The sequence below is a fragment of the Raphanus sativus genome, chromosome 4 (genome assembly GCF_000801105.2).
Source record: "Raphanus sativus cultivar WK10039 chromosome 4, ASM80110v3, whole genome shotgun sequence".
NCBI lineage: Eukaryota > Viridiplantae > Streptophyta > Magnoliopsida > Brassicales > Brassicaceae > Raphanus > Raphanus sativus.
Genome location: NC_079514.1, coordinates 3,345,885 through 3,360,413, shown reverse-complemented (window position 1 = coordinate 3,360,413; position 14,529 = coordinate 3,345,885). Strand labels below are relative to the sequence as shown.

Sequence of the window (14,529 nt, the reverse complement as noted above, 5' to 3'; positions counted from 1 at the left end):
TTCTGAATTCTCTGTCGCTCCAGCTATATGGTCCCAAAATTTTTTTTTTGGTTGAAGGACCACACATCTTTTGCCTCAAATTAACGTTTTCAAATTTCCATGTGATTATTTTTACATTTATTTAGATAACACACAAATTTAAACATTGGCATATTGTAGAAACTAAAAGCAGAAATCAAAATTCACCGGAGACGGCCAATCATAAGGGCATAAAAAAATAAGGAGATAAACAAAAAAAAAGTTAACGTACAAAAAAGGGAAGAAATGTTAATCTATTCAAGAAAGACAAAACTTTCTCTTTCTATTAAAAGAGAGGAGAAATAAATTATAGTTATAATTAAATTAATTAATATCATAAATATTTTTATTAATGAAGTACCGTGATACGAATCAACGGCTGTCTCTCATCGCTCTCACCGTCGTCGTCACACATAGTACTAACCACCGTCTTAATAAGATCGTTCTCTATAGAGTCGGCACATGTTAGCGACTGCGCCTTCTTAGCCTCCGCTTCCCAATCAGTGGTCCCCACCACGTACATCATAAGACCGGCGCAGCTAATCTGCGCGGCAAAGAGTCCTAACCAAAGCCCACTAAACCCAACTCCGGCCCAAAACCCAAGACCCACAGCCACCGGCATGCCCACCAGATAAAACGCGCCAAGGTTCACATTCGCCGCTGTAGACGGCCTTGCCGTCCCCCTCACGACGCCGCAACCCACCGTCTGAGGACAGTTTCCGATCTCGCACAAACCAGTATCGGAAGCGCCGCCGCCGTCAGCCGGAGAATCTCGTCGTCTTTGGTGAAAACCATCCCCCAAACATTTCTGACCGAGTAAAGCAAACGCCGCCGCGGTGATCCCCGTAGCCGCCGCGAAAACGACTGAAACCGTCGCCGAAAGCTTCGCCGTCTTGGGACGGTTCGCTCCAAGCTCGTTCCCGACGCGGGTCGAAACGGCGAAGCTCAGAGACGAAGGAAACACGTAGAGAAACGACGTCGTCTGTATCAAAACGCCCATGGCCGCCACCGTCGATCTTGGGTTCACGAGCAGCCCGCAGAGAACGATCATGATCTCGTACCACCACCACTCCAAACACACGGAGACGCAGCTAGGTCCCGCGAGTCGGAGCAGAGGAGCCCATCCTCTGAAGCAGTCCCGGGTCGGGTCGGTCCAAGTTGGCACGTGGAGACCACTCGCCCACACGTAGCATATCAAGAACGCCACGACAAAAACGTTGGTTAGGGAGGAGGCGACCGCGACGCCTTTTAAACCTAGTCTGAGGTAAGAGACGAGGAAAATATTAGCCGGTAAGTGAAAAACAGCGCCGGAGAGGGAAGCTAGAGTGACGGGGTGGATGATGCCTTGAGCACGAAGGTAGATTCTGATAGGGTGGAGGAGAGTGTTGGTGATGAGATCAGGGAGGGAGAAGATGAGATACGTCTGAGCTAACTCTGCGATGTCGGGGTCTTGGTGTAGGTAAACCGAGATTTTACCGACGTTGAGCCAGAGAACCGAGATCGGTACGCAGCAAACCAAGAGAAAAACCACGGTTCGATGGAGGGTGAGGAGAGGAGTTTGTAGCGGTGAGCACCAAAGGCTTGAGAACAGAGCGGTTCCATACCGAGTGCTAAACCGGATAAAACAGAGTAACCGGTTATGTTAGCAAACGCAATGGCGAGTGAACCGGCGGCTAATTCGAGGTCGCCGAGACGACCTAGGAAAAACATGGAGACGGCGGAGCGGAGGTAGAGGACTAGAGCCGTCACAGCGATCGGGAAAGCGAGCGTGAAGAGAGACTTCGCCTCCGTTACGGCTTCGGACATGACAGGAGATTTTATGTTCTCGCAATGCCGGAAGTTTAGCTTTGTGGATGTTCCAAGGTTTTGGTCGAGGATAAAATTCCGGTTTGAGATTGTTGGTTCTCGGACACGGCCGTGCAAGTGCCGGGGTTGTAGGTGGTGTTGTTGAAGTGTTAAACATGACGGTGGTGATGATGACAATGAAAGATATTATGGGAAAGAGAAAGAGTTCTCTCGTGAAGAGCTCTCTGGAGTTTTTTTTTGAGGTTTTAAGTGAAAGAAAATGAAACTTTGATGCTTCTTCTCTCCTCTACATCTTCTCTATTAATAAAGGAGTTGCCAGACTTTTTTTTCTCTTCATTTTCATTTTTTTACATAAAAAAGAATCTAACCTACCTTTTCTAGAAATATATTTTTAAAATACTTTGGGAATTTTGTGAGCGACACTTTTTGATATAGTATACATAAGTATTACTAAATTGACAATGCAGATACACGAATGATTTGTGAAATTAGAAGCAACAGAAAAGAAAAAAGATTAATTACCAAATGTAATTACAGGAGGACTTTGTCAAAGATAAATAAATAATAATAATTACAGGAGGACCATAAAATAAAGATAATGTAGCAAGAATATTATATTTTGCTAACAAAAGCATCCTTTCTCAAAGAAGCAAAATTGTGCGACCTAAAGAGCGACCCAAAAACCTCTAAATCGATCTCTTCTTCGACGGCAAAGCCGTCTCCGTTTTCGTTTTCCGGTGAGGTCACATCATCTGGACAGCGGAATCTACTCTCACTCTCTCTTCTCACACCGTCAACGAACCTTCGTCATGGATGAGTGTGAGATTCAAAGTTCTGAAATCGATGGAAACAACGACGGACCGGATCCCGGAGCTCTGCAACCTCCGGAGAGTGACAAGCCCTTATCGCCAACTCATGTCTCCTCTGCTCTGCTTGTGATGAACTGTGACGAAGAGGAACAACCTAAGGAGGTTGTTCAATCACCACAGACTCTGGTTCGCGTTCAAACTCCGGTCTCCTCTGCTCCTCCTGTGCTGGAAAGTGGCGACACGGTAGTTTTAACGGATGCCCAAACATCAACTCATGCGCTCAACGATTCGCTACAAGGAGCATGGGCCAAGCCATTAATCATTAATGGGAACACCAATCTCGTTTCTTCTTTTGAAAACAACATGGACAACTCTCAGTGGCCGGCCCTTTCAACGAAGCGCGTGGCTCAGAAGGAGGATCAAACTGTTGTTGCTCGACTGAAGGCCAAGAAAAATGCTAATCAATTAGATGCTACACATACTCATCAAACAAGGATTCCTACTGATAAGACTCGCTTTCCTTGGGCTGCTCGAATGAACCAGCAAACACGGAATCTACATCGAGTCACAGTTCCGGAGTACATGGAGGATGGCACGCCTAAGGTAATCATTCCTGACCATGTCCTTCTTCAAGGTTTGCAAAACCATAAGGAATATGTGATAGGACAGTTTCACCGTTGCTTAGTACCATCTGGTGGGTTGGTGTACGCTGTTCTAAACAGACTGTGGGGTAGAAAATGTGAGATTTCTGTCAGGAAGCTTGGTGAATTTTCATATATATTTCACATTCCAGATGAGGCAACTAGAAAATGGATCCTACAACGTAGTCTATGGCATGTGGATGACTGCATTATGGTTGTGGCACCTTGGACGGCCAAAGACTCCATAACCCTGCCTGAAATTAATTCAATTCCTCTTTGGGTGAAGCTTAAAAACATCCCCATCACATTATTCTCCATCTTTGGGGTCGAATGGATTGCATCAGGATTGGGAGAACCGATGTTATCCCACAAACCGTGGTTAGACCCAACAATGTTAGGTGAAGCTAAGGTTATGGTGGAAGTTGAGCTCGATAAACCATTTCCTCAAAAAGTTGCAGCCTGGGATAAACAAGGAAATTTCGCCATGATTGATGTGGAATATTCTTGGCTACCTACAACCTGTGAAAGATGCGGCCAGCTTGGCCACAAACAAAAGAGGTGTTTATCTATTCCAAAGGCAAACACATCAGCTACAGGGAACAATTCTGCATCAGTTGCCAATGTATTTGCAACATCTGTTGATGCTGCAACGCATGACAAGGAAACTCAACAGGTTCCAACTGACGATCCAAGCTCATTGCAAGGACATGGACATGTTAGGGTACCGCTGCAAGAAGAAATAACTACATCATCACATTATGAAAAGCAAAGCAATGGAAGCCACATAGGTTTGACAAAGCCTGCCTCAAATAAGGATGATTTATCTCAGATTCCTGATCAGGTTACATGTGATTTAGCTTCTCTAGCTGCGGTTTCTGCCCTTGAGAACATGTATGTGCCTCCAACAGTGGTATATGTGAATGAAGCAACTGATCCTCCGGCTGCGGAGAGTGCCCCATCTCCAAAAATGGTATATGTGAATGAAACAATTGTATCTCCAGCTATGGAGACTGCCCCATCTTCAACAAATCAGATTTCAACAAAGGTACTAGAAGAGAGTAGCAGAATACATGAGATTGACTTAGGGTCAAATAAATTTGCCTCATTGGTTTTTTACGATGGAGAAGATGAAGTTCAATTGGAGCCTGATGATCCAATTGATCTTTTAACACCATCAGGGAAACGCATCCTTCGAGAAAGACCGGTCAAACTTTCAGAAAAAGCAAAAGAGTGGCAGCTATCTACTGCTCGAGGGCGAGGAAACAGAGGACGTGGAAACAGAGGAAGACACATGTAGATGAGTTCCAGTCATCTATAAAAGTCAGCTAAAAATGTTTGCACCACTTATTTATGGTTCATTTGAATCATCTTATTTCCAACTCGTTTGTAGAAACTGTATGACTTTGGTCATAGCAAAAATGTAACCGCTTTATCGAATAAAGATTTAGAACTAAAAAAAAAAAAAAAAAAAAAAAATAAAGATAATGTATTCCATACGTATTAGCTATATATAGAATACACGTATCAAATACATCATCTTTAATTTATGGTCCTCCTGTAACATTATGAACGGTATGGAGTTTAATAGATTAGCAATTATTAGAACTAAAAAGCAGTTTATAATCGTGTTATAATCCGAACTTAAAATTTCAACATGTGAGCTGTTAAAAAAACATGTGAGTTGTTATAATGTCAAAACGTGTGCTAATACATGGTCAAATCATGTACTAAACTCCATGATATTTACATGTAGAAATTACAATGTATTGATCGAGATAGTCATATTATATATATGTGATTAAATTCATTTGGTATATAACCAGGATAATATCATAATAGAAAAACCAACTCGCGTTGGCCAAGAAATAATTATTTAAAGGAATTTCGGCTTTACTAAGAGAAGTCACTTGAGTTTGATTCGTGTTGGTCATTTGGACTATCATTAAATCGCAAAAATACGTAAAATACTGTATATTTCGTGGGATTAATCGGTTGACCTCGATCATCGGATCTCCACGATTAAATATATATATATATATTAGAGAACACAGATTATCATGTATTACTTGCTATTCATCTTCCATTTATTGGCAGTTCATCGTAACGTAAAATAAAACATTTAATTGGGTTTATCGTGCAAGTTATTACACGTGAAAATATAGAATCTTGTTCAAGTGACCATGTGACACAGAAAAATCGTTTGAGTATATATTTACCGATACTAAAAAAAAAATCTTCAACCTGTTCTTTCCGGTTCATAAAATGTCATTTTAGACTTAATTTCATATTGAAATCTAGTATCGTTCTAAAATTCTTGAATGTATGTAGTAGTATTTGAGAAAAATATATTTTTGTCATATCAGCCAAAAACCTAGGCTAAACACTCAAAACCTATAAAATTCTTGTGTCTATTGCATTATTTTGGCTACATAAATTCTTTAACTGTATATTACTCGAATTATAGTTTAGATCACATGGAAAATCTTAACAACTATTGAACCACCATGAATAGTTTTAATATATCTAAATAATGACACATATTTCTGTTTTTTTGTAGAAAAAAATAAAAATAAAATCAAAATAAAACCAAAATGTGTCATATGAACTAAACCAAAACTGAACGGAAAATTTGAAATGAATAATATTTGTACGGATTTAGTGAATCGCAATATATTTATATTTTATCAAACTCAAACGACGGATTTAATTATACCTTAATTTTTGATAGTTCAAGACCTAATGCTAACACTAATGCTTAGTTTGACTATATTTAACTAAAGCCTGAAAATCATGGTTACAATTAATTTAACCGTTGTTCATGTGTTGTCTCTAGCCGATGAACAAATTAGGTTAAACAGACTTAAATCTCGGATTTTTTTTTCTCCCTGTACGAAAAATTGATGTTTTTAGCTTTTGTTTTGTAGTATTAGAAACACTGATGTTATATATTTTAATTAATGAATTTTGTATTATAACTTAAAAATAAATCAATATTTAAAAATATGAGTGATATAATTTTATTGGAAAGCAAACAGAACTTAAAAAGAAAATTAAAAATCAAAGATAAAAAATACAATTATTATTTTTTAATATGTGTGTAAATTGTTAGACAGATGGAGTATTTCGTAATAGTTTGTAAATTTAATTAGAAACATATGTATTCACAATTAATGGCTTCTCTTTGGCTAAATAACCTTCCAACCAATATACTTAATTAACATTTTCTTTCATAAATGTATCTACATATTAGAGTAACGCTGACGCTTGAAAGGATGTTATTTTATACTGATGCAGTTGGGGGTTGCCATTGTACATAAATTATTATGATAGCTTATGTAGGGTAAATAGTAACTAGAAGCATGAAATCAGGTTGTGCAAGTATGGTATATGTCATGTGAAATTGTATGCACATCTAAATTTTTGTGGTCTTAATTAGCCTTTCAAGTTTCAAGTGAAAAGAAATGTAAAGCTCTTCTGTCATATCTAGATACATTTTTGCTGTGATCACAAACTGTCTATATATGGTATATACATATTGGTTTGGATGTAATTTGTACAATCATTTGTGGGTTCTAAATGTTTTCTGTCGATAAGATTTGAACCAAAGAGATAAATCAGTGTAAGGCTCTTGTGGCTTTGTGAGCATTCACGATTAGAGGGGGGCCTCAACCTACTAACTAAGCCTCTGGAATTTTGAAAAATATTCTACACTCTCAATTCCATTCGAAACGTTCAAATAATTGTTTAAAAAAATAATTCAATTTGTAGTAAATCTCTTATATATGCACAAATATATACACTGTCTTTTAATATAATATATATTCTCCATTGAATATTAGAATGAATTATTTTTTTAAAATGTAGAATGAAATAATATTTGATGCATAGATTATATAATACCATGTAAGTAATCAAATTTGGGTGATGCAACCGAAATAGTGTTATATATTAAAATGGCTTTAAATTCAAATATAATATCACACTGAAGACTTTTTTTTTTGATCAAATCACACTGAAGACTACTTATAGTAAACTTGTCAACGCAATAGTGGTATAGTATTGGAACGGATGAGTGTTATATGATTGAATCCGGTTGCAAATCCGAGTATTTGTGAAATATTGGATTCGACCATTCTATGGGCCAATACGTAATTCATCATTATTGGTCATGCATTATCGTATATACTTTTTGGTAGGGGATATTTATTTGAAAGAAGATAACATTCCACCAATCTCTTGATCAAGAATTAATGTCGAAAGTGTGGCTTATACTACTACAAATTAACCATATATATTGTTTCCCCATTTTTTCATATCTATTCATTATGATGTAGACAATCGTCAAAATCAATTAATAATGCCGCATCAGTAACAACAACACCAATAATAAGGAAATTCCAAATTAAAGATTATTACAATCAGATTCTTTATTATCTAATAAACCTCTTTATGAAAATAAACGTTTTTTAACAACCAAAGATGCTAATTAGTAGTTAGTGTGTTCTTTTCAAAAACTTAAAATGGATTCCGTGTACGTAAATACTTGTTTTACTACCAACAAAACTTAGTTTTTCTTAATTAAGTCTGTGTTTTCAAGTCCTAATGACTGCCAAATTTTTTTTTGTCTTAGTGACTGTTACAACATATAAGTATGTTCAGTGATAAATAAATAAATATATATAATAATTTTATTTTAACCAGCATTCATTAATTTAAACTGGTTAATAAATATATATATATATATATATATATATATATATTATAATCTGGATGCTTAACATTATCTGCACCAAAAGATAATTACATAAAAGCCAACTAAACAAACTTATGATGGAGGTGTTCTTTTATTAAATATGTGTAATATATGTCAGTCCAATTACACACAAGCATGTTTAGTCAAAATAAACTATCAATAAGCTTCTAATCGTACATTATGCGAACAATGTGATTTCAATGTAATTTCATATTTATCACATCGAAGTTTGTTCGTAGAACTTTTATGTAATAAATATTGATAAATATGAAAGGTTTTTTTTGCAGAATCAACCCTTGTTACAAAAAACAAGTTTTGTTCGTAGAATTGGCCATTTGGCCTGATGATACAAGTGAATATATGTTTGTATTTTCTATTCACTGAAAACATAAAATGGTTTTATATTTTACATATGTGTATATATGTATAAGTAGAACTGTAGAAGGTCAGTTACAAAAAAAAAAAAAAAAACTGTAGAAGGTAGATGTAATCAATGAACTGGGATAAATGACTTCAAACTATTTTGCATGGACATGAAACGGTGACGTAGGAAGAGGATAGTCACAGAACAAACGCCAAAATGGACTTTCGATCGAGAAAGGGTTAAATTCACAGCTGGAATCTAGAAATTCTTATTTTCTTCTCTCTTTAAAAGAAAAAAAAATATATCAACTAATTAAATGAGAAAGATATACAGGAATTCTGCTACAAAAAATAAATAAATACAGGAATTGACATAAAATACACAAAAATTACTTATATGAAGGGAGGTCCCAAATAAGAGAAGTGGCTAAATAAAATACAGTAGTAAGGCTATTTTGGCTTCCCTTTCAAGAACAGAAGGCTAAAAGGGGACATGTGCCCTCTCTTTCAAGCAATTTTATTCTACATTTATCCTTTCAAAAAAAATTCTTGTAGATGTTTTGTCTTTAATTTTTCTTTCCAAATGATTTGACTATATGAGTCATGAGGCTGGCTCCTTAGACTATAGTGACTAAATCAATGGACCGACCCATAATTCAAACATTCATATCTTCAAGAGCAGTGTTTTCGGATTTGTCTACTGTACATTTTAAATTTTGATTTGTCCTATTATTTTACAAAATCCATTATTTACTTTTTCTTACTTTGAAAGAAATTCTGAAAAGTCTAGGTCTATGATTTGTTTTCACCGGAATCAATATGTAATTTATACATCACCCAAACGAGATTCGAACTAGCAATAGCATTGATGCATAACACAACTTTTGCCTATAAAATTTTAGTCAAACTTGTAAAATACATCAAGACCACGAAACTACATTATGCGTATTCGTTGTTTTTGTAGACTGCAAGTAAATAAAATGACATTTTGAAAGTTCTTTAATGAGCTGTAAACAGAAATTTACCGTAAAATCAAAATTGCCATATTAGATTCAACACTTAGACTAGTGACTACTGATTTATTCTTCAATAAATAAATGTTAAAAATCTTTAAGTAATATACAAATTATAAAAAGATGATGATAAAACATTTCATGCATAAAAATGGATGCATTAGTGCTATCACTAATTTAGTTTACAAAAAAAATAGTGCTATCACTAATTAGCACAACCGATAAAAATCATTCATTGATGAAAGTTGTCCATTTATATCTCCTATCCGAAACTCCTAGAAAAATACAAAAAAATAAGAAAAATTATTTATTTACTTTTGATAAAAATATGAATATTATTTGTTGAAGAAATTTTCATTTCTTCCTTTTCAAAGATTGTGAAATTTGTCATCTAGTAAGACGAGAAATTCAAGCAGTGCTTTGTAAATATTTACCTTGACCTAATTCGCGTTAAAGTTTCGCCATTAATGAGAAGAAAAACAAAAATTTAAGAATGGTTTAGCGATAAACGGAGCTTTTGCTTAATTCTGACAACTGCGACTGTGAACTGACAAGTGACTAATTGTGTCAGCACTGGACCACACACACTCAGAGAGACTGTGTGTTTCTATTACGGAGGAAAGTCCTCTCTCCGTTTCAGTCCCTCTGTACGGCGCCGTTTCAATCCTCTAGCCCCACTTTGGATTCCTCACATGGTCTTCCCTCTCCTCATGGCGGTACGATCTTGTAGATTTGTACGAGATCCTACGGTTATAATCCCTTTTGTACGTCTCTCTTCTCTTCTCTTCTCTTGCGGGTCCTCCATGGAGCATTGTTCATAAATATCGATGTATTTTGGGTTTAAGTATCTTTCAATTACTGTATTTACATCATTACGGTTTCCTTTTCCTTATTTTTTTTCTCTTCAGATGATGTCATTCATACATTATATGTTTATATTATCAACTTATCATTACATCTAGTTTGTCAAGTGCTGCTTGGATATTTTCATCTGACTCTCAAAGGCTTAATTAGTTTCTCCACTATGTCTAGTTAACAGTTAGAAAGGCATGAGGAACTTCTTCTAGATTTTATTTTAGATGGCTAAATTTCTTGCTATATAGATAAAATATAGAAACGTGTATTCGTTTTGCGTATAACTCAAGCTAACTTTTTGCGATTTTATCATTTGTCGATTTCTTGAAAAACTAGAAGATATAATTTGGAAATCTAATACTCCCTCCGTTTCATTTTGTTTGTCGTTTTAGACTTCGATACACAGATTAATATAACATTTAAGTTTGTATATTTATTAGATAAAAACATCATTACCAATACACCTAACCAGATTTCAACCAATAAAAAAATAACTTAAAATAAAAATTCAATAAATTTTGCATTGAAATCATAAAACGACACTTATTTTAAAACTAAAATTTTGCTCTAAAACGACATATAATTCGAAACGGAGAGAGTATTTTATATGACAGCTAATATTATTCGATTATTTTATATTAAATTCCTTCGAAAAAGGGAGCTAAGACGTTTATATACCTTTTTAATTTATATGGCACTATTACATATACACTGACTTGTATATTAAACAATATATATTGGGTTAAAATCATAGATTTTTTTCAGTTGGTTTGAAAGAGACATGACAATGTGGGAGGAGTTCTATTAGTCTAAGCTACATAAAGATGCAGGTAAACATCATATTCCTGTTGAGAGATTACGAAGATGGAGATCACGTGATCGTCGTAATCAGTGATAATATATTATCATAAAACTTTCACAACTGGTATTATTCATTAGTGCAGTAACTAGCTTTGTGATTTATAACCAACTACATGTCAGTTATTAACGATGCAATCTAGGTTTTAATGTGATTTAGGTCTTCAGAGTTTGTTTAGTCTGCAAATGTCAAAAAGGAAGAAAATATTTGTGTGGTACTCGGGTTTTCATTTGTAGTATATGTTAAAAGATTTAAGATAATTAGTTAAATATTTTTGGGTTAGACTGGTGAAAAGATATGTAATTTATTAGAAAACAATGTGATATCTCAAAGGAACCAAAACATGAAAATAATTATGTGGTGATTATATGACTAGTAAACAAATATTTCGGAACTCTAGAAAATTAATGCATCCTCTATCGGGATGGAGCCTATCGATCGAGTGAAGATGTGCGGAAGGTACGTTAGCGTTAGCTGTACGTGGATTGGTGTTTGATTATCATCATGAATGAGAGAATGTGTAATGAGCTTATAGTTGAAACTTGAAAGAAAAAATGAACAAATATATATTTCCAACTAGTAGACGATTCTGTGATATAAAATTTTTTATCAAGAGGAATTCTGCCAATCAATAATAAACGATCGATATCGTAGATACATGTACCAAAATGTTTGACTTTAATCATACTACGATTTCATGATTCCCGGAAAAACAAAGTTTTTGCTTTTTGGAAAATAGCATATTAAGAATAAATACTTTTTGGCAATGGTGAGTTACGAAAATAGTGATAAACAGTGTCTTTTGTGGTTAGCTTTTTCTTTTTCTTTTTCTCTTGATAGTAGAAAGGGAAAGGTACTATAGCTAGTTGTAAACAGGAGTTGAGAACTCTTAGGACATGTTTATTACAGGATTTTTAGAGTAGAATTTTTAGTTTAGTATAAGAAAAGTCTTTTAACTTTAACTAAAAAAAAAAAAATTAGTTTTTAAATTATGCTAATTAGACTTCAATTTCTAAGAACCTCCATTAATCATTCTCTTACTACAGTTGTTAAGAAACAAGTGGAAACTAATCAATATTTTATTTTGATGTCCATGGAAATTCTTATAAAATCGAGTTGATCCTTATCCTTATTTGATTTACGATCACCGCCTAGACTTTATAGTCATCAAAATCATCTCCTATTTGGACTACTGTTTTTTTTGGTAACAATATTTAGACTACTGTTATTCAATAGTAAAATATATTATCTTCTCTATTAAAAGAGAAGTACATATTTTATCTACCATTTAAAAGTCACATTGGACTATTTCCTAGAAATCACAACTGATATTTATCTATTTACATAATAATATCATAACAATAATTGTTATTGTAATTTATTATTTTCTTTCCCTAACAACTAATTAAAAGTATTAAAATTTTAATTTTGTTTCTCCTTTAAATGGGCCAATTGTTAACAAATTTTTATATCTTTCTTATAAGATATACTATATTATGCTATATACATATATATAATTCTCCATTAGTGGTAATTTCATTAATAATGTTTTCTATATTTCTATGTTTTGTAAAAAAAAATCGATAAAATAACATTTATAAAAGAATGTCAACAAGATAACCCAATATAATGTGATTAAAATGAAAATCCAAAAACTAATATAAATTTGTATTTTAGATATATTTTTATTGTGGTCATTTAGATAATCATACAAGTTAATAAATTGTATTAATAAATTTAATAGAATAGATGATCCGTTTAAAAAAGGATGTCGTTATCTATTATATATCAAACAAGGATACAAAATGAACACATTCTAACATATAGAAACACGTACAAAATAGTTTACGACATATCCAAAACAGAAGAAATTATAAATGGTATATTGTTGAAAAAAATAACACCCGCCCAGTCGGGCGGGTTAGAATCTAGTTTGGTTTAAGTCCTTCTCTTTGACTCACCACCACGTATATTAGCGGATATACACACAGAAACACGATATTTGTGTCACTTTACAGGTTAAATTTTCCAACAAGCAGTAACGTATGATTTGTATATATTATAAGAATTAAAAAGATGAAGAAGTATGCAGTTGATCTCTTCCGATCTCCACAACTTATGACAACTTATGCATGTGCCCATTATTCCATTTTAAGACACTTCTAGTCTTTAAGAGATAACATAAAATACAATTCACCTCAAGATCATATACCTATCTTATTCCATACTTTACAAAACATTGTGCAGATGGAACATCACTATTCACAAGATTTTATATATGATTTTATGGGAGTATATAATATATAAATGTATATGTACATACATCCGGTCTGTTTATGTATGTACAATATAAGTGTATATAAATGGCTTCAATTAAGTTCATATGTACTTTCGTTGTGCTTTTAGATCCTTTATATATAGCACATGCTAACCCGAAATCTGCATCTTCCACATGAACGCTAAAGTGATCAGTCATGCACAACAAATAGTTTGGATTGTACTTCGATCAACTAAATGAAGCCAATTGATTTAAATCACTTGATTTTTATACTCCTTATTCGAGTAAATTGATTTTTTTCTTTAATTGACTTCAAAGCATAAGAGGCAAGACCTTCCATGTGTGACAAACCAACTATATGTCTTGATAGTTACCTACACAAGAGGGTAAGAGGTATTTGAATTGATTATAATCTTGTTTACAGAAAGGAGCAAATTAATGAATAATTAGTTAGGTCGGTGATGCATACTAAAAAGATATTGGACAATGACTCGACTTAACACCATTTTTGTCTCGACCATTCGAACAGAAGTTTTCCAAATCTGGAAAAGAAAGACAGATTTAAAAAAGGTAGAACTATTTTTATACTGAGAATATAAGAGATAAGAAAGGAATAATCATAAGGCAACTTAAAATATTCGAAGTTCTTTCGTTAATAACGAAATAATTATTATTTAATAGTATAATTTCAGTTGAAACTTGACAGATCAGTTAAAGAATTGTACTTCTGAAAAGTAGAAGCATTTAACAACATGTGCATGGTTGGTCGCAAAGTTGCTTTTCCATATAAGCAACACGCATAAACATTTGAACTTAACGTTTATCTGCATACGATATTACATATTTAAATGTTCAAAAAGAAATAGAAATTAAATATTTTTTCATTGGTTTGTATTGTTTGGTTATGTTATTTTTCTTTTCTTTTTCACAGTTAATGCTGGTTAAATATATATGTTCTCACTGTATTTTGTTTCTGCGAACAATGAGTCTCTGTATTATAATTTACAAAGAAAATAAGTACATCATGATTTCAGTTTAACATGAAAAAGTGATAGACCAAATTGGTAGAAAAGAAGAACAATATCGAGTCACAAAGCACGTGATGCATGGGTTTTACGTTTAAAGTAAATAGTG

General features: G+C 33.8%; 1 protein-coding gene across 1 annotated transcript; it reads right to left on the bottom strand.

Annotated features, from left to right (window-relative positions):
• Nucleotides 1-332: 332 nt before the first annotated feature.
• On the bottom strand, nt 333-2,137 carry LOC108853694 (protein DETOXIFICATION 51). Its single transcript, XM_018627111.2, is given in 6 exon segments — nt 333-756; nt 759-837; nt 839-1,569; nt 1,572-1,868; nt 1,871-1,948; nt 1,951-2,137. Coding segments are annotated over 6 exon segments (1,605 nt in total). The 5' UTR covers nt 1,982-2,137; the 3' UTR covers nt 333-367.
• Between the last annotated feature and the right edge of the window lie 12,392 nt (nt 2,138-14,529).